At 44.7% G+C, this 21,212-nt stretch overlaps 1 protein-coding gene across 2 annotated transcripts in view; it reads left to right on the top strand.

The window, feature by feature from the left end:
- The window catches only part of LOC123986476 (tumor necrosis factor alpha-induced protein 2-like), a 71,793-nt gene extending 50,875 nt beyond the window's left edge, over positions 1-20,918 (top strand). For both annotated transcript variants that reach the window (XM_046074749.1, XM_046074748.1), the window contains exons 4-15: positions 7,106-7,383; positions 8,722-8,988; positions 9,158-9,276; positions 10,255-10,369; positions 12,184-12,294; positions 13,583-13,683; positions 13,775-13,891; positions 14,627-14,762; positions 16,400-16,522; positions 17,396-17,551; positions 17,663-17,784; positions 18,974-20,918. In XM_046074749.1, coding sequence (XP_045930705.1) covers positions 7,106-7,383; positions 8,722-8,988; positions 9,158-9,276; positions 10,255-10,369; positions 12,184-12,294; positions 13,583-13,683; positions 13,775-13,891; positions 14,627-14,762; positions 16,400-16,522; positions 17,396-17,551; positions 17,663-17,784; positions 18,974-19,277 — 1,949 coding nt within the window. In that variant the 3' untranslated portion in view covers positions 19,278-20,918. The remainder of the gene's footprint in view (positions 1-7,105; positions 7,384-8,721; positions 8,989-9,157; positions 9,277-10,254; positions 10,370-12,183; positions 12,295-13,582; positions 13,684-13,774; positions 13,892-14,626; positions 14,763-16,399; positions 16,523-17,395; positions 17,552-17,662; positions 17,785-18,973) is intronic.
- Positions 20,919-21,212: the final 294 nt, after the last annotated feature.

Raw genomic sequence — 21,212 nt, forward strand, 5'->3', positions numbered from 1 at the left:
TTTCACACCGAGGTCCACAGAGTTCAGCGTTCTGCTTCGTCCAACATCTAGATCAACATAAAGCTGAATGCAACTTGTTGGTGGGTTCTGTGTAAACTGAAGCTGAAGAGCCAGATGTTTCCTTCAGGGGTCGGTGGAGACCAAACCAGAGCTATGAGGAGGCAGACAGACAGGACTCCAGTGTGATGATCGTGCGCAGGACCAGGAAGTGGGCGGCCAGTTGATCACATGTTAGACGCAAACGGGTTACAGGACGATAATATGTCAAGATGTTATTCTGAAATCAGTCAATTAATGTACCTTTAGGATAAAGTCAGAAACACGCTGAGAATAGATTTCACCACCATCTGTCAGGTACTGGAGCCACAGATTAGACAGAAACATGCCTACATATCAATACGGCTGCAACAAACAATTGTTTTCATTATCAATTAATCTATTATTTTCTCGATTAATCGATCAGTTTTTAGGTTCAGAAAACGACGTCCTCAAATGTCTTTAGTCCACAACCCAAATATGTTCTGTTTAGTGTCACAGAAATATTTACACCACAAGCTGAAATCAGACAATTTGGATGTGTTTTCTTCAGTTACCAAAATAATTGGGGATTAATGAACTAATTGTTGCAGCTCTACATATCAATCACTTGCCATCGCAAACACAGAATTTTGTATTTTGAAGACTGTTTCTATGACAGATTTATGGAGGGACTTGCTTTAAAAACTGGCATCACTTGTGTTTATAATCCCACACAACATGGTGATGTTCAATTGTAGTGTGTTTGTTTCTGCTCCCCTCAGTCTTATCTCTGAGGTTATGGAAGGTCTTGGTTCTCTTTCCTCGCCTGATAAACCCTGACCTACAAAATCTAAGTGTCACTGTAGACCAGGAGCTGATCCGGGAGCAACATGTGTTTGACTCGTTCGTGTTTTTGTTCCGTCTGACAAATATCATTTGCATCGTATATATTGTACGTCCTTCATCACCTTCCTCAGCAGGTCATTGTTTACAGTGTTGGTCACGATGGTGGTTTTGGTGGATTTGGTGGTGGTGTTGGTGGTGGTTTTGCTGGTGGTGATGTTGATTGTGTTCCTGGTGGTGGTTTTGGTGGTGATGTTGATGGTGTTCCTGGTTGTGTTGGTGGTGGTTTTGGTGGTGTTGATGGTGTTCCTGGTGGTGGTTTTGGTGGTGATGTTGATGGTGTTCCTGGTGGTGTTAATGGTGTTCCTGGTGGTGTTGTTAATGGTGTTCCTGGTGGTGTTGTTAATGGTGTTCCTGGTGGTGTTGTTGATGGTGTTCCTGGTGGTGGATTTGGTGGTGGTGTTGATGGTGTTCCTGGTGGTGGATTTGGTGGTGGTGTTGATGGTGGATTTGGTGGTGGTGTTGATGGTGTTCCTGGTGTTGTTAATGGTGTTCCTGGTGGTGGTGTTGGTGGTGTTCCTGGTGGTGGATTTGGTGGTGGTGTTGATGGTGTTCCTGGTGGTGTTGATGGTGTTGATGGTGTTCCTAGTGGTGGATTTGGTGGTGGTGTTGATGGTGTTCCTGGTGTTGTTAATGGTGTTCCTGGTGGTGGTGTTGGTGGTGTTCCTGGTGGTGTTGATGGTGTTCCTGGTTGTTGTGTTGGTGGTGGTGGTGTTGCTGGTGTTCCTGGTGGTGGTTTTGGTGTGGAGGGTGGAGGTGGGCGGGGCGTCATCTATCCAGCTGGAACAGATTTCCTCTGAAGGCTGAAGCTGAACAATAAGAGCTGTGTTTCTGTGTGGAGGGGAACCCTGACATGATGTGTACATTTTCTACCTTCTAATATATAGTGTGTGTTATAATGTGTTTTAATTGCTGTGTTTTACAAGCTCCAATGTCGTCTGGTTTAAAGGTGCTCAAAGTGCTGATATATCACCTTACAGTGGTCACACCCTGTGTGTGTGTGTGTGTGTGTGTGTGTGTGTGTGTGTGTGTGTTTCCTCTCCCTTGTGGTCTTATTAAAACCAGCCTGCAGTCATGTGTCCAGACTGCAGTTCTCAGGGTCTTGAAAGCAGACGGAGAGGAAAACCTGCACACGCTCGCCCTAAAATAAATTAAGGCTGTGGTCACGTTGGATCTCACTCCTCTATTTATTTCTGATCTCTCACGGACTTTGAGGTGCGTTCCCCGTGAGCCCGTGAGGGTTTAGGGCCGTCCCACTCTCAACTCGTCAGGTGCGTGAGGGCTCGGTCTACAGACTTTCCATGAGTCTGCAGATTTTGCCTGAGGGAATTACCCACAGTTCAGAGCGTTGTGACATTATACACGGGGAAGCCGGCGTTAAAAGAAAGAGGAGAAAAAAAAAAAAAAAAAACTTAAACAAACAAGGAGCAATTTAAAAAAAAAAAAAAAAAGAACTTTACATGTAGATTTGTGATGCAGTTTTGATAACAAGTGAATTGATGATTTGACCTCTCGTCCTGAGCTCGTTTTCATATCATCAGTTTACTCTGCAGGAGCCTGGAACACTTTCAGATCGGTCCCTTCAGCTGCTCGGCCGCGAGGAAAGTAAAAACTCTTAAATGACAAGAAACTTGCTGATGGCGCTGAGGAGAAGAGGACAAACGGGGCAGGTGTTCAGCTCCTCAGGTAGAGACCATGAACACACACCTCCCGACATGTTTACAGGAAGCCGCGGCAACTCTCTCCTGAACCTGAGCTGTGAGCAGGCTTTAATACTGTGACCTCTGACCTCCTCACCGCTGCAGGAAACAAACAAGTAACATGAAAGACTCAAATGTGCGTTCAAAGCCGAGATGTTCCCCTCACATTGTTCTGTTTATAGCGATGATCCTTCCTCTGGGCTGTCACTGTGTGTTTTCCTCTGTTGGCACTGAGGTGAAGACATCTGGAGGCCTCACATGCTCACATTAACTGCAGTATGTGTGCCCCGCAGAAGGCTTTTATTTTGAAAAAGTGGCCTTGGAGAAGCGCTCTCCTCTGACGCATGTGTGTTAGTGTGTATTTCCTGGTGTGACTGTGTGTATTGTCTGGCTGCTGCAGTATTGCGATATGATGAATAACTGAGTCATGTTTCCTGCGTCAGGCCTGTTTCTGGTTTGACTCTGTTTAAGACTTCATTTCAGTGACGTTCGCCTTCAAATCCAAACACAAGGACGTGAAACACACGTGTTGAATCATTCAGAGTGACTTCCACTTCCCGATAATGCCATTATCTCGGATGTCCGTCCAGAGCAAACGTCCACGTTTTCTTCAGTATCTCAGAGATCCAGCTGCTAACAGCTAATTCAGCTACGTTTAACAGGGACAATTTGACTTTTATCAGAATAGTTCTGAATGTTCTGCCTCATATTTGTGAAGTGATCTACTGTTTGGCATCAAGTGTTTGTTCTGACCAGAAAGAAAAGTTTAAAACCACATTAACTTTCACTCAGGAGCAAAAATCAGTCTTTAAACCTGAAAGAAAAAATGATTTGACTTTCATCCTGATAATAGAACCTTCGCTAAGCCCCGCCCCACTTAGTTACTTTTGCGAAGTCCAACAAACTGTCGGCGCTGCTACTGTCTACTACTGCACTCCCCGGAGAAATGTTGTCAAATTTGTTGGAAAAAGCGATCTCGGAAAGAAGCAGACAGTTTTGCCGTTGCATCATGCATCATTTGAAGGTTTTATTCAGGCTGATTCAGGATTCTCATCGTGCATTAGAGTCAATGGAGCGCAGCCATGAAAGTGTCGGACCTCAGTTAGAGCGAGTCCTATACTGCGCTGTGATTGGCCAGCTGTGTATTTTACATGATCTTCCTTGTCTGATGACTTGAGTTGTTTCTGTGGTCGTATTGGTTCCCAAATATGCCTATAATGTATATTAGCGTTAGCGTGTTAGCATCTATGAGATTAGCGGACACATTTTTAATTTCCTCCATTTTCACACAAAAATCAAATTTCGCACTGAGCTGATAAAAATGCAGGAGAAGGGATAAAAGGGGGATTAAAGATGGCCGACATACGAGCTCAGGACGGGATTAAAATCAGTGACCAGACCACGGTTATTATCGGTAATGAAAATAAAAACAACGCTTTACAAAAAAACAATAACCAACTGAAACCGTCTGTTTGCTAAACTAACTTCAACTAAAATAAAGTTACAGAGTAAAATCGTCTTTGTCATTTCATAGGGCCTAACAACCGGTTCTCATCCCTGCTTTTTAGCAGCCTGGGTTCCCTTTGGCATTGTTATTCCCCATGTAGGCCTCCACGGTCAAGTCAGCAAATATAAATACACAACTACTGGTCAAACTTTCACAATAAAACTAGTGGTCAATGTTAGTTTTAGGAAAAGATCATGGCTAAAAATACTTAAATTACGTAACTTAGGTAACATCACTAAAAGGAATCAATGTTGACTTTTTGTTTCACACTGGAAACAAACACGACCTCCTCGGGGAAAGTCCGGTTTCCGAACCAACCCGGATGTTTGGATGTTTCTGTTATTTATGGTATTACTTTTGGTGTTGAACATTAGCCGCGTTTCCATCTGATTTTCAAGCAAATTTCAAGCGAATTTTTAAAATGTAGCAAAAAAGAAAATGCAAAATAGGCACGTTTTGGGGGTGATGGTGCAGTGGATAAGACAGACGCCTTTGATGTGAGAGACCAGGCGTATTTTTAGGTTAACGGAAACTAGTGAGACTGTGCAGTGAGTGAACCTCACACACCGACGCCTTGGTTGTCACTACATAGCCTCCTCAGTCGCCATCTCGAGTCAGTACCGCGCAACAGTATAAGTGGGCAAGTTGCTACCAGCCATGTTTCTGTGCGTTATGGTAAAATCTAGGAAGACGCCGACAGCGGAAACGGCTGATCAGTCGTGTGAGGAACGTTCACTACGGCAGAACGTATTCGGCAAAGATGTTTCCATCTCCCATTTAGCGCTTTAACTATTTTTCCAAAAAGACAAAAATCACATCATATGAGTGCAAAAACATATTTTTGAAATTGAGGAAATTTTTTTGAATTTTGCTGCTTCCATCCACCTTTTTTGACGCAATACTTCAAAATGCGTTAATGGAAACACAACGATTGGCTCTGAAGTGTTTCCCCCAGTACATGAAACTAATGACGCTGAAGGATGTGCAGCTCTTTGACGCTCTGGGAATGAAAACAGGCTGGGCAAACAAAAAATTAAGATTTTGGGTGAATATGAAATCGTCAAGTTTCTTAGCTGTGGCAGTTTTTTGTCCACGCCCCTTGCCTGGTGTCATGGTGGCAGAGTTCCATATTACAACAAAAGGCTAAAACGTATTGAAACTAAACTGAACTTGAAAACAAGAACTAGTGAAAAATAAAACTTATTATAACCCTGGTCCAGTCTGAACGTGGCTGCAGAGAAATGTTACGGGGAAAGACTCGTCCTCCCGTCCCGTCCACCTGACAGCTCTGTGATCTCAGCCCGCTGTCTGTAAGCGGTCCGACTGGATGAGGTCATCACAGTGACATCACAGCCCTGACAGTCAGAGGATCCTCCCTGAACGACATCATCCTGACCTCAGACCCGCCCTGCAGTCTCCGGAGGATCAGAGTAGACGTCCTGTTTGCTGGGCTGAGTCAGTTCTTCAGGGGGGCTGAGACTCGGGGACACCCTGCTTTAGTTTGACCGTTCGTTAGAAAAGTCAAGTGTATCGTTGTTCTTCTTCATCATGAAGAACAGCAGCAATAAAAATAAGTCTTTTTTTCTTAGTTGACCACCAAAGCCACAATTTTAAGTTCTACTATTTGTTATCTAACAGTTGAGTTTAGAGCAAATGAACCGTTCATGTGCAAAAGGACAGAGATGTGAGCAGCAGCTTCTCCCACACCTGACTTCAGTGAATCTTCTGAATAATCTGTGAAGTTTAATCAGCGGTTAATGTTTGTCCACTTACTGATCTGTTCCTGCAGCTTTCAACCAAATGAAACAACCTTCAGCTGCAGGAACAGCTGTGGAGCTTGTGTTCAGGATATTTCCCCCCCCTGAGGTCGGGAAAGACTCCCCAGCTGAATTTAAATATGCTCAAACCTCCCAGGAAGCTCTCAGTGTTATTCAGCATCTTAAAATGAGGAGAAACCTGATCAGGGATTCTGTGGGAACCTCCGGCTCCGTCCCTCCGGCTGCTTTGATGTTCAAATCAAACGAACCCACCTCCAGAGTGCTGGTGGTCAGTCAGGACACACACACACACACACACACACACACACACACACACACACACACACACACACACACACACAGAGCGGAGTGTGTTTGCCTTTTGATGAACAGCTGTTGAATCAGTTGTTCATTGTGGAGCGTCTGACCTTCAACAAGAGTTCACTGAAGAGGTCACAGCAGTGTTACTCAGGAAGTGTAATAACTAACTTTTTCCTTATTACTCCTTAAAAAAAGTAATATTACTTTACTGGGTATTTGTTACGTTACTCGTTATGTTACTGTTACTTTCACTACCCCCCCGCCTTGAGGAGCAGCCTGTTCAGCAGCTCATTTTACAAAAGAATCCACTTTACTGGAACAATAATTAACCTGAGGAGTCAACGATGAAAACATGAATGAAATGCTCTCAAGTCTCTGAGCAGGAGTCCGAGTCGAGTCTCAAGTCTCTGAGCTGGAGTCCGAGTCGAGTCTCAAGTCTCTGAGCTGGAGTCCGAGTCGAGTCTCAAGTCTCTGAGCTGGAGTCCGAGTCGAGTCTCAAGTCTCTGAGCTGGAGTCCGAGTCGAGTCTCAAGTCCCTGAGCTGGAGTCCGAGTCGAGTCTCAAGTCCCTGAGCTGGAGTCCGAGTCGAGTCTCAAGTCCCTGAGCTGGAGTCCGAGTCGAGTCTCAAGTCCCTGAGCTGGAGTCCGAGTCGAGTCTCAAGTCCCTGAGCTCTGCCGTCCAGTCAGGCACAGTTCTCGTTACTTGGATTAGTAACTGTAATATTATTACTATTTTTGAAATAGTTATCCCTTAAAATAATGGTCATTTACTGTTACTGCCCAACACAGCTTACAGGAGGGAAGATGTACTCCAATGTTTTACTAAAGTATAAGTAGTAATATACATGTTGTTTCTGCACCTGACTGCTTTGGCTGACTGTGTTCTGTGTCGCTCCTTCAGTCCTGGAGATCCTGCAGCTGGTGAAGAAGCGGGACCTCTTGTTGGCCGACACTCACATCCTGGAGCTGGAGCAGGAGTGTAACGAGTCCGCCGCGGCCGACCGGGGCGCTGCGCCGCAGCCGGAGGACGCCACCAGCCCGAGTGTCAAAGACGGCGGGCGGAGGAAGGCGAAGGACGTGGAGCTGCTGTACGAGGAGCTGCAGAAGGAGCTGTGGGCCGTGGTCAGGGAGTCTCTGCGCTCCCCGACGGCCGGGCCAAACCTGGGCCTGGTGGTTCAGGTGAGGAGGATTTAACTATTACATTAAAGACCCTTTAGGTTATAAAATAAAGTGCATTAACATTTCAGCTGTGCAACAAGGTGGCGGTGTGACACTCTGGGAACCCCAAGTGGAAATTCATTTACTCATTTGGCAGAATGATCTAAATATCTTACATTTAAGAAACAACATACAAACCTCAGTAAATTAAGAGATCAACAAGTGACAACAGATACTAGTAAGAGCTGTTAGCACAGCATCAATGGGGTAAATACCCAGGGGAAGAAGTAAGAGTCAATGAAACAGAGACAGAAGAAGAAGAGCACAGGAAGTGATGTCAGAGGTTAGAGGTGTTATCAGAGGAAGTGTTCTCTCAGGAGCTTCTTGAAGTCAGAGAGGGACGCCGCTGCTCTGACGGCGTGAGGCAGCTCGTTCCACCATCGTGGCGTCACAGATGAGAACAGGGACTGAGGTCGCTTTGTGTGATGGCAGAGCCAGGCGGCGTTCGCTGGAGGAGCGCAGCGGCCCAGAAGGAACGTAGGCTTGGATTATGGAGTTTAGGTAGATGGTGCAGACCCAGGAGGAGCTCTGTATGCAGCATCAGGGACTTGGATTTGATTCTGGGGGCCCCGGGGAGCCAGTGGAGGTCACTGAGTAATGGAGGGACATGAGTCCCTTTGTGCAGTTTCACTGCCCAAGCTGGAAGAGCTGCTTGGAGGGCAGAGAGAGAACCACAGCCTGTACCAGAAGCTGGGTGGCGTACTGAGTGTGTGCATCATGGGAAATCCCCCAGCAGTCTAGGCCTATAGCAGCATAACTAAGGGATGGTTCAGGACTCACCTGAGCCAGCCCTAACTATAAGCTTTATCAAAGAGGAAAGTCTTAAGCCTACTCTTAAATGTGGAGATGGTGTCTGCCTCCTGAACCCAAACTGGAACCTGGTTCCACAGGAGAGGAGCTTGATAGCTGAACGCTCTGGCTCCTAGTCTACTTTTGGAGACTCTAGGAACCACAAGTAACCCTGCATTCTGGGAGCGCAGTGCTCTGGTGGGGTAGTAAGGTACTATGAGCTCTTTAAGATAAGATGGTGCCTGACCATTAAGAGCTTTGTAGGTAAGAAGAATGATTTTAAATTCTATTCTGGATTTTACTGGAAGCCAATGCAGAGAAGCTAAAACAGGAGAAATGTGATCTCTTTTCCTTGTTTCTGTCAGAACAGTGAAACGCAAACGACCGAAAGTTAATTATTTCTCTGCCTTCATCAGACAGTGAGACAGGAAACACTTACTGCTACAGAACGGAGAGGAAGTGTAAGTCAGTGCTGCCTTCACCCGCCTGTCCGTCCGTCTGTGTGTGCAGGTGCTGCAGCAGGAGGAGCAGGTGGATAAAGACTGGGCCCTCGGCGAGACCGCGGCCCCCGGTGGCCCGAGGCCTCGCCGTCTGAAGCAAAGGTGGAGGGAGGCCGTGGAGGAGGCTGCTGACGGCTCTCTGCCTCAGAGTGCAGAGTTCACCGCCGGAGAGCTCAACGGGTATCTGGGCCGGCTCCGAGCCCGGGTGGTGGATGACCTGGGGGCCTCCAAGAGGAACGTGGTGTCCATTTACCCCGAAGAGTACCAGCCCTTCCAGGTGAGAAAACACCTGCACACTGACGTGATGAGACCCATCAGCTGCGTTGGCGTCAGAGTTTGAAGGACGGAGCAGTCGGCTGCTGTGTCCTTCAAACTCCGGTGCTCCTCTGACTGTATCCGGGGCCACACTGAGGGCTAAATGTTCACTTTGACCTTTGACCTGTCAGGTGTACGTGCAGAGCTACCACCAGGCGGTTGCAAGGCGACTGCAGGCCATCGCTGACAACCAGCTGGAGATCACTGACATCTACTCGCTGCTGGACTGGCTGCACAACATCTACAACAGGTAAACGCACAGGTGGCCAGCGGATCAGCCCGCAATGCAGCATTTTCACTAGCCACATTTTCTCCACAGCGGCAACTTGTTTACTGTGTTGTCGGTCAAGATAGGCTTCACTAATGGACCAATGAGCAAACACTATGTGCAGGTAGTACTCATGGGAGTCGTAGTGTCAAATAGCAATTAATTTGTTATTTCAGATGCCTTTTGAAACACTACAAATTTTCAACACGCCAAAGTGGCAAGTGGGAGTGACTGTGTTACCTACAGATGAAATCCACCCACATTTGGCGGGTGTTAATGTCAAGCCCTGTATAAGTCACAGACGGCGAGGATCAGTCTCTCATCCATCTTCTTTTTGTGCTGCGCGTCACAGACAGAAAGTTCAAGTCAATTCAACTTTGGCCGTGTGCGTGAGACGAGCACGACCGCGACAGTTTCACATGAACACGCCCACTTGTCGCTACACCTGTCGCAATGCCCGCGCCTCCCTTCCTACACGCTCGCCTCTCATTGAAAATTAATTACGAGGCGCGCATCACTTCCCGCGTGAAAAGGCCTTAAGTCCTTGTCTTCTCCAAGCGCTCCAACGAAGAGCGGTGTGAATGAAGGGGTACAAAAGTTGTTGCTCCCATTATTTCTGTGTTTGACTAATCGGCGACAGTTAGCCCTGAAACCTGTTGTTAGTACTTCTAGAATAAACTAATGGAACTGAACTGGTCCCTCCGGTCCGAGGTTCAGTGTCTGAGTTCCTTTAAAAGGTTCTCGGGCCCCTCTGTGAGTTTCTGTGGGAAATTATTACCATTCTGTCCTCTCGATATAAACGGCACTTCCACGCTGGTTACATACTCTTGAGTAGAATATTTAAGTTTAAACATATGTTCCTGTGTTGTGTAGGGCCGTGAGAAACGGCATTTTGTTCATTTGTGTACTCGCTATGTGGACGATGACAAAAAGGAACTTGAACTTTGTGTGTTGTTTCAGAGACGTTCTGGGGACGGTGTGCATCACGAGTCCGTTCAGCCGCTCTCAGCTCATCCCTCTGCTGCCTGCAGAGACCGTGGACAGACTGGAGCAGGACTGTCTCAACTCTGTCAGGGTGAGACACTCTTTGTTTACACCACGCTTCAAACACAACAAAAACTGAAGGACAGGAGAAGGAAAACGCCCTGAGTGAGCTATCTGGAGACAGGATGGAGACGTCTGCGTGGTGCCTAAATATTGATCTGAGTTCGGAAACAATGCAGAGCTGATTGAAACCTGATTAACCCCCTGATTTATTTGGTTGTCTCAGACGTCAGTGCTAAAACAAGCGGAGACACTGATGGACGAGGAGTTAACAGGAACTGCTGATCATTGTGTTCAGGGCCGAACACTTTGCCTTTGGGGCTGGAAGGTGTCTTTAAAATGTTTGTTTCCTTCATGAAGAATCTGCCAGAACAGCTTTCAGTGAACACCTGACTGAGAAATTACCAGAGCGGTGTGTTGTGATTCAGAAGTCTTGAACCAGGTGAACTTAAGTTAGCACAGTGCTACAAGCTACACACCAGAGCCCGACCGACGTGGGGTTTTGGGGGCCGATGCCGATATTAATATGAAAAAGAGCCGATTCATGAGCCAATATTTAGATTTTCAGAATGATTTGGATAGCAGACCCCTTTCCTGCACAAAATAAATCTACAATCACGTCTGTTGGCAGCCTCCAGCACTCAGATACCGTAACATGAAACTGCTGTGAGCTGGGAGAGGGCAGTGAAAAACGGGAGGGTGTCTGTTTTTATTAATATTTAAGTCATTATTTAACGTGACAAATGACCGAGTCACCGCTCACACAGACCTCTGCGTGTTTCTACATGCTGCGTGTAAGCTCCGGTCAGCTGATTGTTTTCTTTTGTGTGTGTTTTTTGTGGTGCAGCAGTGTTGTTAACAGAGGAGCTGCAGCACCCTCTGGTGGGCAAACTATGAAACACTCATGACCTGAGTGAAGGATCTGTCTCTGTTTCTTTTTTAATAGTCATATATCTGCTGTTATAAACGCTGATGCTGATTAAATGCAACTGATATATCGGCTCTATAACACACTAGCTGTATTTACGTATTTGGTTCTGACCGGCTGATGTGGTACAGGATGGAACCAGCTGACGCTTCAGCAAAGTTGAGACAGGTTATTTTCATTAAACACAATTACAGTAATGTATTATTTTAGGCTATAATGCAATACTAATAAAATTTTGGTAATATATTATACCTGTTAAAATTTCAGTAACATGCGTTACAGCGCATTTTAATGCAAAATTAATTGGTTTTTTTTAATAATTCACCAACACCACAAAACATTTCGGCAGCAGAAAATAAACTCTGCGAGTAAAAGAGAAACGTTATTTCCTGCTGCTGGAGTCCGATGGTTGAGATTGTAGGCAGGGTGCAAACTATGGGGGAGCTCGGCTCCTCTTGATAAGACGGGAGCTCCCCTGAAAACAGGATCTGTGAAATTTTGGGGTCTCTAAAATATTGACAGTTGGCCATTTTTGCCTGTGCATTTTTATTTGTGCGTCTTTGTTAATGTGGAGAAGATTCGTCCTATTTCACCCATCCACAACCCCCCCGCTATTAATCAGAAGGTTCATTTTAGACAAAGACCCACCAGATCCACGGATATAACTGTGATCTGTACATCACTACAACCCACCAATGCTGCACATGTTACCATCTGAATAATGCGCCCGTTAAACAGCAGTTAAAATAAAACAAGTGTAGTGTAAAGCATTCAGAAACTCTTAAATGACAGTAACTAGTAATCTATAATGACGGACATTTTGGAAGTAACGTCTGCTGCTGCCTGAAAACGTCCTGCAGCTTGTTGTTAAATGTTTGAAGTGCGTTTGTTTTGAACCGCGGCTCCTCCCTGTGCAGGCTAAAGTGACCACAGAGCTGAGTCAGGTCCTGGACGACGAGGAGAGAAGGTGGATGGAGTCTCTGCACATCGAGGAGTACCAGATCACTCTGGCCAAGACCGTCATACAGGTACACGCTCTCTGTTACCGTGGTTACTGCAGGTGTGTCTCTGAGCTGGTGGATCCTAACGCCAGCCAGCAGCTCTGCTCAGTGTTTCCTGTCTGTTTAAGTAAAGGTTATTGACTCAGAGTGAAGCTTTACATGAAGGTGGATTCCACTGTGTTTTGTACACTGATTGTTTTTGGAGTATTTCCTTCAACCGCAGCCAAAGTCAACACCAAACACTTCCTGATCTCTCTCTTACACACACTCTTCATCCTCATTCATCTCCACTGAACAAGCTGCTGTCCTCTAGTGGCCAAAGAAAGTATAACAAGCAGTATATATCATTACATTAAATTTATTCATTTAGCTGACGCTTCTATCCAACGCAATTTACAATTGCTAGATATGTCGGGGGTTTCACACCTCTTGAGAATCTAGGGGTTAAGTGTCTTGCTCAAGGACACATGGTGTCTCAGTGGATTCGAAGTTGGGTCTCTCACACCAAAGGCATATGTCTTATTTACTGCCTCATCACCACCCCGACATCTGAATGCTTGAAAGTGCCCTTTAAAATTACACACATTGACAACATAATATGGGCTGATATTTGTGTCAGAAGAATATGAATTTGAATTATTTAAATCTGAATTTGTTATTATGTTATTATTGTTTAACTTGAACAATTGTGTTGTAAAACTGAATCTGAGTAGCCTAATTTGAAATTGAATTTATTAGTTTGAAACTGAATTCCAATAAACTTGTAACTGAATGTAATATTATGAAACTTAATTCAGTTACAACTGAAACTGTATTTAAGCCTCACTAAAAATTTTACTTTTTATGTGCGTACTTTCACTTTCAGTTCTCTCAATTCAAATTCACTTCTCTCATTTCACTTTCAATCCACAAGATTTAGTTTCAAAGTCAAAGACAGATCAAGGTCCTTCAGGAAAAGTTATCGAGTGCAGATCATGCCCCCATTATTTCCAACAGCCAGCAAATTACTTTAAAGCACTTTACTTTCAAATTACTCTGTTCATATTCAGTTTTTCAATACAATTAATCAAGTTAACCAATACAAATTCAAACTATTCTATATAAATTCAGTTTTTGAATGCAATTGTTCAAGTTGAGTAATTCAGATTTAAATAATTCAGATTCTAATGACACAAATATCAGCCCATAACATGACGTCTCACCTGTGCTGTAAAGACTTCTGCAGGCTCTGAATTCTGGATATTCTGGGTTTGGATGTCAGATAACTTCACCGATGATAAAACAAATCCCACTCACTCCGTGTTTGTCGTTTCAGAGGCTGCAGGTCGATCTGGAGCGTTCGGCCTCCATAAACAGATCTTTGGGCTCCAGAGTGGCGCAGTGCAGCCTCAATGGCTTTGCCGACTTCCTGTACAGGTACGCACACAGCTTTCGATAAAGACTGAGCTGTGGAGGATTAATCAGGATCCATATTATGATGCTTGTGTTTGTAACGCTGTTGTTTTAGTTTCCAGCGTAAAGTTGAGATGTTTCATGAGGGGATGCAGAGCGGCATGTTTGGAGACAACGAGGACGGATATGTGTCCAAAACCATCGCCTTGGTCAACTGCTGCCCTCCGTTCAGGTACAGAAATGACTGCAAACTCATGAATCTGTGAACAAACCAGCTGATGTAACTAGATTAGCAGAGGAGCGCTCCCAAACGAGAAAAGTAATACTGTCGGGAATATACTTATACGTTTCTTTTCACATTTTTCTCCTCAGTCTCTGTTGTGCAAGTGGAAAAATACAAACAAATGTCAAAGCAGACTTCAGATTTTATGTTTTACTGACGCGCTTCATTGAGCATCAGCAACTTTTCCTTCTTCATACCTGTTTAAATACAGGAAAAATTCAAATGAATTTACTTGCTCCAGTATAACATATAAGCTTATAATATATGATGCATTGTTATAGATTTAACTAACAACCAGTGGTAGGTCCAGCTTGACAAACTGCATCAGCAATAATAATCCTATAATTAATGATAATAATAATCATCACTCACATTGGTTCATTTTCTGCATTAAATACTTTAATACATTTTTCCTTAAATACTTTTACTTTACACTTTCAATGCAGAACTGTTACTTATAATTAAGTTTACATGGTGGTATTAGTGCTTTTAATGAGGTAGAACATCTGGATACGTCCTCCAACACTGCACTAACATGTTTCACACGTTAAATTGTTGATAGGCTCTTCAGGCTCAGAGCACTCTAGTTTCTTTATCGTTTCTAGATGTTGATGACTGTGGTCCTCAGTTGGTAGGTGTCCAGTCATAGTCCCCATTTATTGATCTGTGTGTGTGTGTGTGCAGAGGGTTCGTGCAGCGTTGTGCTCAGTGTGATCCGTCCGTCAGTGAGGACTCGCTGCGTCGAGCCAACAAAGCTCTGGATCACATCGTCCAGCAAGGAGTCAGAGTGCTCTCTGAACGCCTCTACCTGCACATCAGGGTACAAACTTAGAAATACACACACAAAAATACACACAAATACACAAACATGGTGACAGTAAGTCGGCATCTTTTTTTTTATGACTATGACCCGAGCATGTTAACACTTGAAACCTTAGACGGTATAAAAGAAGTGGACGTAGCCGTTGTGACGTCACCAGTTGGTTTGTGGACTACCCATTTTTTTTTTTTTTGGAACCAAGATGACGGGGCTGCTAGATGGCAGGGATGCTAATTTTGGCTAGTGACAAACAGGCTTAAAGGAGACCTATTATACTGCTTTTCCAGTCCTATATTGTAGTTCTGTGTACTCCTTATACTGGCTCTTCATGTAGGCCTTGATTTCAGCGTCTGTCTGAAACAAGCTGTAGATGCTCCTGTTTCTTTAAGGCCCCCCCTCTCAAAGCCCACTGTCTTCTGATTGGCCAAGACCTGAAACATGTTACCAGGCTGTTGTTGTCGCTGGGCGGAACAGGCAGACTGAGCCATTGCCGTGCTGTTGCTATGGGAGCACATGACCATATATGGAACAGCGTCTCCGTCTGGCTCCGTGTGTCGATGAACGGAGCCGTTGGTAGAAAAAGCAGTTGAAAACGTTCAGAACAGGAGGAAACCTGAGGTTTATGCTCACAGGGATTTCTTTTAAATACTTTAACCTCATTATGTGAAGCTTTGGCCACGTTTAACATGAACATCCAACATTACATTGTAGAAAAGTCATAAAATGTGGAAAAGCATAACAGGTCTCCTTTAAAACAAAATGTACTTAACAGAGAAAATGACGTGCCGACTCGTAATAAGCTTTTTCAGGGGCGCTGGTTAAATGTACATAGAGCAGCGGATACGAGTCGCCTCTATCCTGATTGCCTTGTCAATCAGCTTGTAGCTCCGCCCTAAAGCCTCCCCTGCTTCCTGGTCTCTGTTCCTCTAAATGGGACCATAATTTACTAAATGAACATCATGCTGTGTTGAAGAAGACTTGAAACTAGCGACTGAGACCATAAACTCATCAGGAAAGTGTTTACTGACGGAATAAATCAGCTGACAAGTAGAAACATTTTCTCAGAGACTTCTATACAATCACACTTCTTTCTGCAGCCGCTGGAGTCGCCCCCTGCTGGCTGCTGGAGAGAATGTAGGTGTAAGTCTTTTCAGCATTGGCTTCCCTTTTCAGACCCCTGAGGTTGAATCCACAGCCTGACGAAAAACAAAGAGGGACCGCTGGAAAGACTAAAAACACTTACTTTAGTCTAATTTATAGATGAGATTTAATTGGTTTGTTCAGATTAGATAAGTGTACTTTAAAGTGTAGGTTGGTGTGAGGCAAGGTACATTTATTTGTGTAGTATGTTTCAACAACAGAGTTAGATATTAAAGATATTGTGTGTGGGTCGAAAAACATGCAGAGGAAGTGGAGGTCACGTCTTCAGCCCTGGGTGGTGCCTGCAGGTGTTCCTTTTAGACTCCGTACCTCCACCAATGAGGTTAGGAAAGCTGTATGTAGCCTGGCGAAACGTGCTGGTTAAGCTTCTTCACTTTTGCAGTTTGACAGTCAGAGAAAAACGTTCAGAGAGGTTTTAATAAGAACATCGATAAAAGTGGAAATCATTAAAATAAAATGATGTGTCTGTCTGTCAGCCCTTCTTTGAGCGGTTGGTGAAGAGGAAGTGGCTGAACAACGCGGAGCCGTACGAGCAGATTGAAGCGCTCATCAAAGAACACTTTAAGAAATATCACAGGATGGACAGTCCTCCCTACCAGGTACACACTCACATCCATCTATATGGAGGCACGCCTCTTTAAAATCACACACAGCAGATCTGCTGGTTAAATGTTCAGACTGAAACCTCCGTGCTTATGTGCACATCAAACACGCGGTTTTGATGAATTATTCAGCAGTTTCTGAAACTAGTTAACACAGTTCCCTGTAAAATCGTTGCTCAATAAAAACTCCCTTCTTTTTAACAAGTCTGCCTAAAGTGTCCCCTGGAGCTTCACAATGTCCTGTTTCTGTCACAATATGAAGATGAAACAGCAAAAAATTATTATTCTAATTATTATTTCTGTATGTAAAACTATAAAATGGAACAGAATTAAACTTAAATTAAACAAAGCCGCATTTTTTAATTCCATGTTCATTTCAGTTCTGGCAGTCTCTCTCACTCTCACTCTCACGTTAATGTTTTGTTTGGGACTGCAAAACTGGCAATCTGGAAAACCAGGAAAAAGAAAGTCCAGGGTCAGCTGGGCTCACTGGACCCTGTGATGATGTTGGCTGGTCTCCTCTCAGCACGCCTCAGGGTCGACTTTGCTTTTTATAAACTGACAGACAATCTGGACACTTTCACGTCTACGTGGGGTTTAAAACACGTGCTGTGTTCAATACAGAATGGAACTTTAATACTCAACATAGGAAGTTAAGGTGTTCACTTTAACTTTTTAACCTGTATTTTATTGACACATTTTAATTTTACTTTATTTTAGGCCAAGATACAAGTTTAGTATTGATGTGCTTTTTTTGTGCAAAAGGGATTTAACATTTGTTCAACCTTGAAGATGTTTGTCTTTTCCAGATCAGTGGTTTTGGTCTAACAGAAATAAAATGTTTCTAAACTCTCTCTCTCTCGCCCTCAGCTGCTGGTGGCGGAGGTCCATCGGAGGGTGGTGATGGAGTACCTTCGCTCGGTCATGCGAGGCAGAATCATCTGCACCTCTATGAAGATGAGGAAGAGGATGGCGGGCCGGCTCAGAGACGAAGGCAAACAGATCAAAGTTCTCTTCAAAGACCTGGTCAGTCCGATTTAAGACAGAAGTGTACGAGATATTCATGAGCTTTTATTGTGGACCCGGGCTTCAGTGGGTTAGTGGTCATGTGTGATGGTGGATCTGTCTGTCCGTCAGGAGTCTCCGTCCAGCTGGTTGGACAGCGCTCTGTCTCACATCTCAGAGATCATCCAGCTGGAAGACGTCCCCTCCATCCAGATGGAGGTCGGCGTTCTGGTCAGAGAGTTTCCAGACGTCAGGTACGAACACCTCCAACACATAATCTTCTGTTTCTTCTTCTTCTGTGTGAACTGTTTAAACTACACAGATGTCTGACTGGGAGCTCTGCTTGTTCCACTGGTTTAGCCGTTTGCCTGCCGATTTTCACTGACAAATTTCATTTCCGGACGAAAATCATCGTTTGAGAACGAGAACAGCAAAATATTTGTTGAACTATTTGTTCAGCAAATAAAATCTGTGTGGGAGAGAAAACTAAGACAAAGCATTAACACTTTCCTTCCCCTCTGATTGTTACACGGCTGCTCTGAAATGTCACCTTTAACCCACTCAGCCTCGGCGTGTGTTCTATATTAAGGCTGGTACCCTTGTTATTGTTCTGCATGGATTATATTTACATCCACAATGAGTCCTGGGAGATGTCTCTATACAGTCTGTAACAACAATAATACACTAACTCTCCTCTAACCTTTTAAAAGAGACGTAATACTGACTTATATACAAATATCAATAAACAGCATGTTTTTATGATTTAAAATGTGTTTACCATTTACATTGCTAATGTCTCTCTATACTGTTTATTCAGTTGTATTAATAATTAGAACAAAAAGGTTCCACTTCCACACTACTAGACGATCTCCGTCCACACCAGCGTTTTAGCTGCGTATCAGAACTGATCTCCGTCTGTAATAAAACGACTGAAAACTCACATCACGTGGCCGTTCACGTACACTACTCCGCAGCTAAAGAAGAAAATTCTACTTGAGACAAGCGAAGAGCAGTGATGGCGAAGAACCACTGCAGAGATTTCTTTGCATGGACCGACAGCGACGTGGAACTGTTACTGAAAGGAACGCGGGAGGACAAAGAGGCGGTGGCGGCGGGAAACAGACTGGGAGTCGACGCAAAGTAAATACTGAGACATGCACACTACAAGTGTATGTGTTATTTACGCAGTACAATGTATTTTAATAAAAACACCAAAACTTAAACTCTGTCAGCAGCATTGTGTTTCTGCTATGCATGACTGATAAGAGCCGATCAGGAAGCCTAACGTGAGCGTCTGCGTCATCGTTTTCACCTGTCGGCACTAACACGCCACCCCGGAGTTTAAAACTTTCAGACTTTATCTGTATTTAGCGTAGTTGCTCTGCCAGACGCACAAAGATCCTAACATGCTGCCTGCATTCCCTCCCCGCCTCTGTGTTTCAGGAAGAAGCACGTGTCGGCCATTTTGAACATCCGGGGGGTGACTCGGCAGGCGGAGCGTCAGGAGATCCTCAACATCGTCAAAGACATCGAGAGCAGCGATGGTGGTGGGGGCAGCGGCGGGTTGGCTCGCCTGTCCCGGGATCGCGCCCTCTTCTCTGAGGTGCCGGTCACCTCCGAGGTCCACTGCCTGAACGTGGGCCTGAGCCGCATCGCCCTCACCGCCTCGTCCTGCTTCACCACGCTGCGACCACGCCGACGCAAAACCCGAGCGCCCGTCCAGGAAAACTCTGACGACGTCCTGTGAGCGGAGGTCACCAGAGCTCGCACCCGGGGCTGTTGTGGTGGTTTTTATTCCCAATTTAACTCCATTTAACAATAGTTTCAACATGATGATTACCAACTGACTGTGCCTTTCCACCAGGCGGCTGCTTTCAAGGAATCTTCTTTTCTTTCCAGGAGATGTTTGAGGAAAAACAGCAGGAAAGTGGTTTAAATGTCCAGCGCAGACTTCGGGTTTAAACGTTAAATCATTCTGACTCATTTACACTTTTCCTTTCTGTGATCCTGACGAGAAAATAATCAGAGCTCTGACTGCTGAGGGGAAAACCCTCACATGGGCTAAGAAAAGGAAAAGACAGAAGTCCCTGGTGGACGAGGAGTGATGATGATGACGGGAGAAGGTGACTACGCGAAATGGACTGAAAATCTGTTCTCGTCTCGGTCGGTTTGCAGACGAAGGCTTGACTTTATCAGCCTCTCCACCACAGGAGACAAGAATCAACTGCTCACCCATTTCTCTTTATTGAAACACGACAAACTGATTTAAAAACTTCTTCTGGGAATTTAGGATTTCTTCTGTGGAAAAGAAAGTGTAGGGGAGAGCCGGGCTGAAAGTAACACAGCAGTTTTGTCAGAGTCTGTAAGTGTCTGATCTGCAGAACGCAGTACTGAGCAGAACCGTTAAACATCAGGTGGATACGTCAAACAGAAAAAGAAGCTGTTTTCAACAAAAGAAAGTAAATTCACTTTTTTAAAAGAGAAGTTAGTACTTTAACTCATTCTGAAGTTTTTCCATCTCAAAATTTTTCTGTATAAAAGAGAGTCCAGTTTAAAAGTCAGGAGTCACCGTCTGGATGATTAAAACACTTGCATTGATTGATAGGCCATATGTTCTAAAGTTAAATGTAACATGTTTATTAAGATAAAGGACATACTGTGTCTGCAGTGATATATTAAGAAGGACGATGTCCGACATTTTAACTAAAACCGATTACATAAACAATTTAAATATATACCGTCAAATTAAACCATAATTGTTCCACATGTGTACAACATATCACCTGGTTATTGATCGAACACACCTGTGAGTTCTTTATTATAGCAAAACAAAAAAAGAACTTCTGTCTGTAACGGTGTCTTTCAAAATGGCGTTTATCTGAAAAGTGTTTCAATTGTCCCGGCTCTCCCCTACATATGGAAACTCGTTTATTTTCACCTGTGGAGGAAAAATCGGACATTCAGGGTTAAGACCTGGTCACATCAAATAAAATTTAAACAAACAACCCATGCATCCCTTTATGTTCAGAGTATAAAAGCAAACAGGCTGCTGCTTCTCACGGTTAATTCAAGTCTTTGAGACGCTACCAGAATCTGCTGTGCAAAAAACAAATAGGCTACAAGTAAAAATCCAAGAAAGACAAGAGTGAAATGTTCAGGTATTACGGAGCAGATAACTTCAGTCTTTTATAAAAACATTTTAACATTAGCAAGATGTGAAAGAAAGCTGTTTCATTTTGGATACCTTGTTAGTACCAAGTGGGAACCTCCGTGTCTGAAAGTGAGGCAAATGCGGAAGAAGAGACTTAAACCTGCGTCCTCTCCAGCGGCCAGCAGGGGGCGCCTTAAACCTGCGTCCTCTCCAGCGGCCAGCAGGGGGCGCCTTAAACCTGCGTCCTCTCCAGCGGCCAGCAGGGGGCGCCTTAAACCTGCGTCCTCTCCAGCGGCCAGCAGGGGGCGCCTTAAACCTGCGTCCTCTCCAGCGGCCAGCAGGGGGCGCCTTAAACCTGCGTCCTCTCCAGCGGCCAGCAGGGGGCGCCTTAAACCTGCGTCCTCTCCAGCGGCCAGCAGGGGGCGCCTTAAACCTGCGTCCTCTCCAGCGGCCAGCAGGGGGCGACTCCAGCGGCTGCAGAAAGAAGTGTGATTGTATAGAAGTCTCTGAGAAAATGTTTCTACTTGTCAG

The sequence above is a fragment of the Micropterus dolomieu genome, linkage group LG17 (genome assembly GCF_021292245.1).
Source record: "Micropterus dolomieu isolate WLL.071019.BEF.003 ecotype Adirondacks linkage group LG17, ASM2129224v1, whole genome shotgun sequence".
In the NCBI taxonomy this organism is placed as follows: Eukaryota; Metazoa; Chordata; class Actinopteri; order Centrarchiformes; family Centrarchidae; genus Micropterus; species Micropterus dolomieu.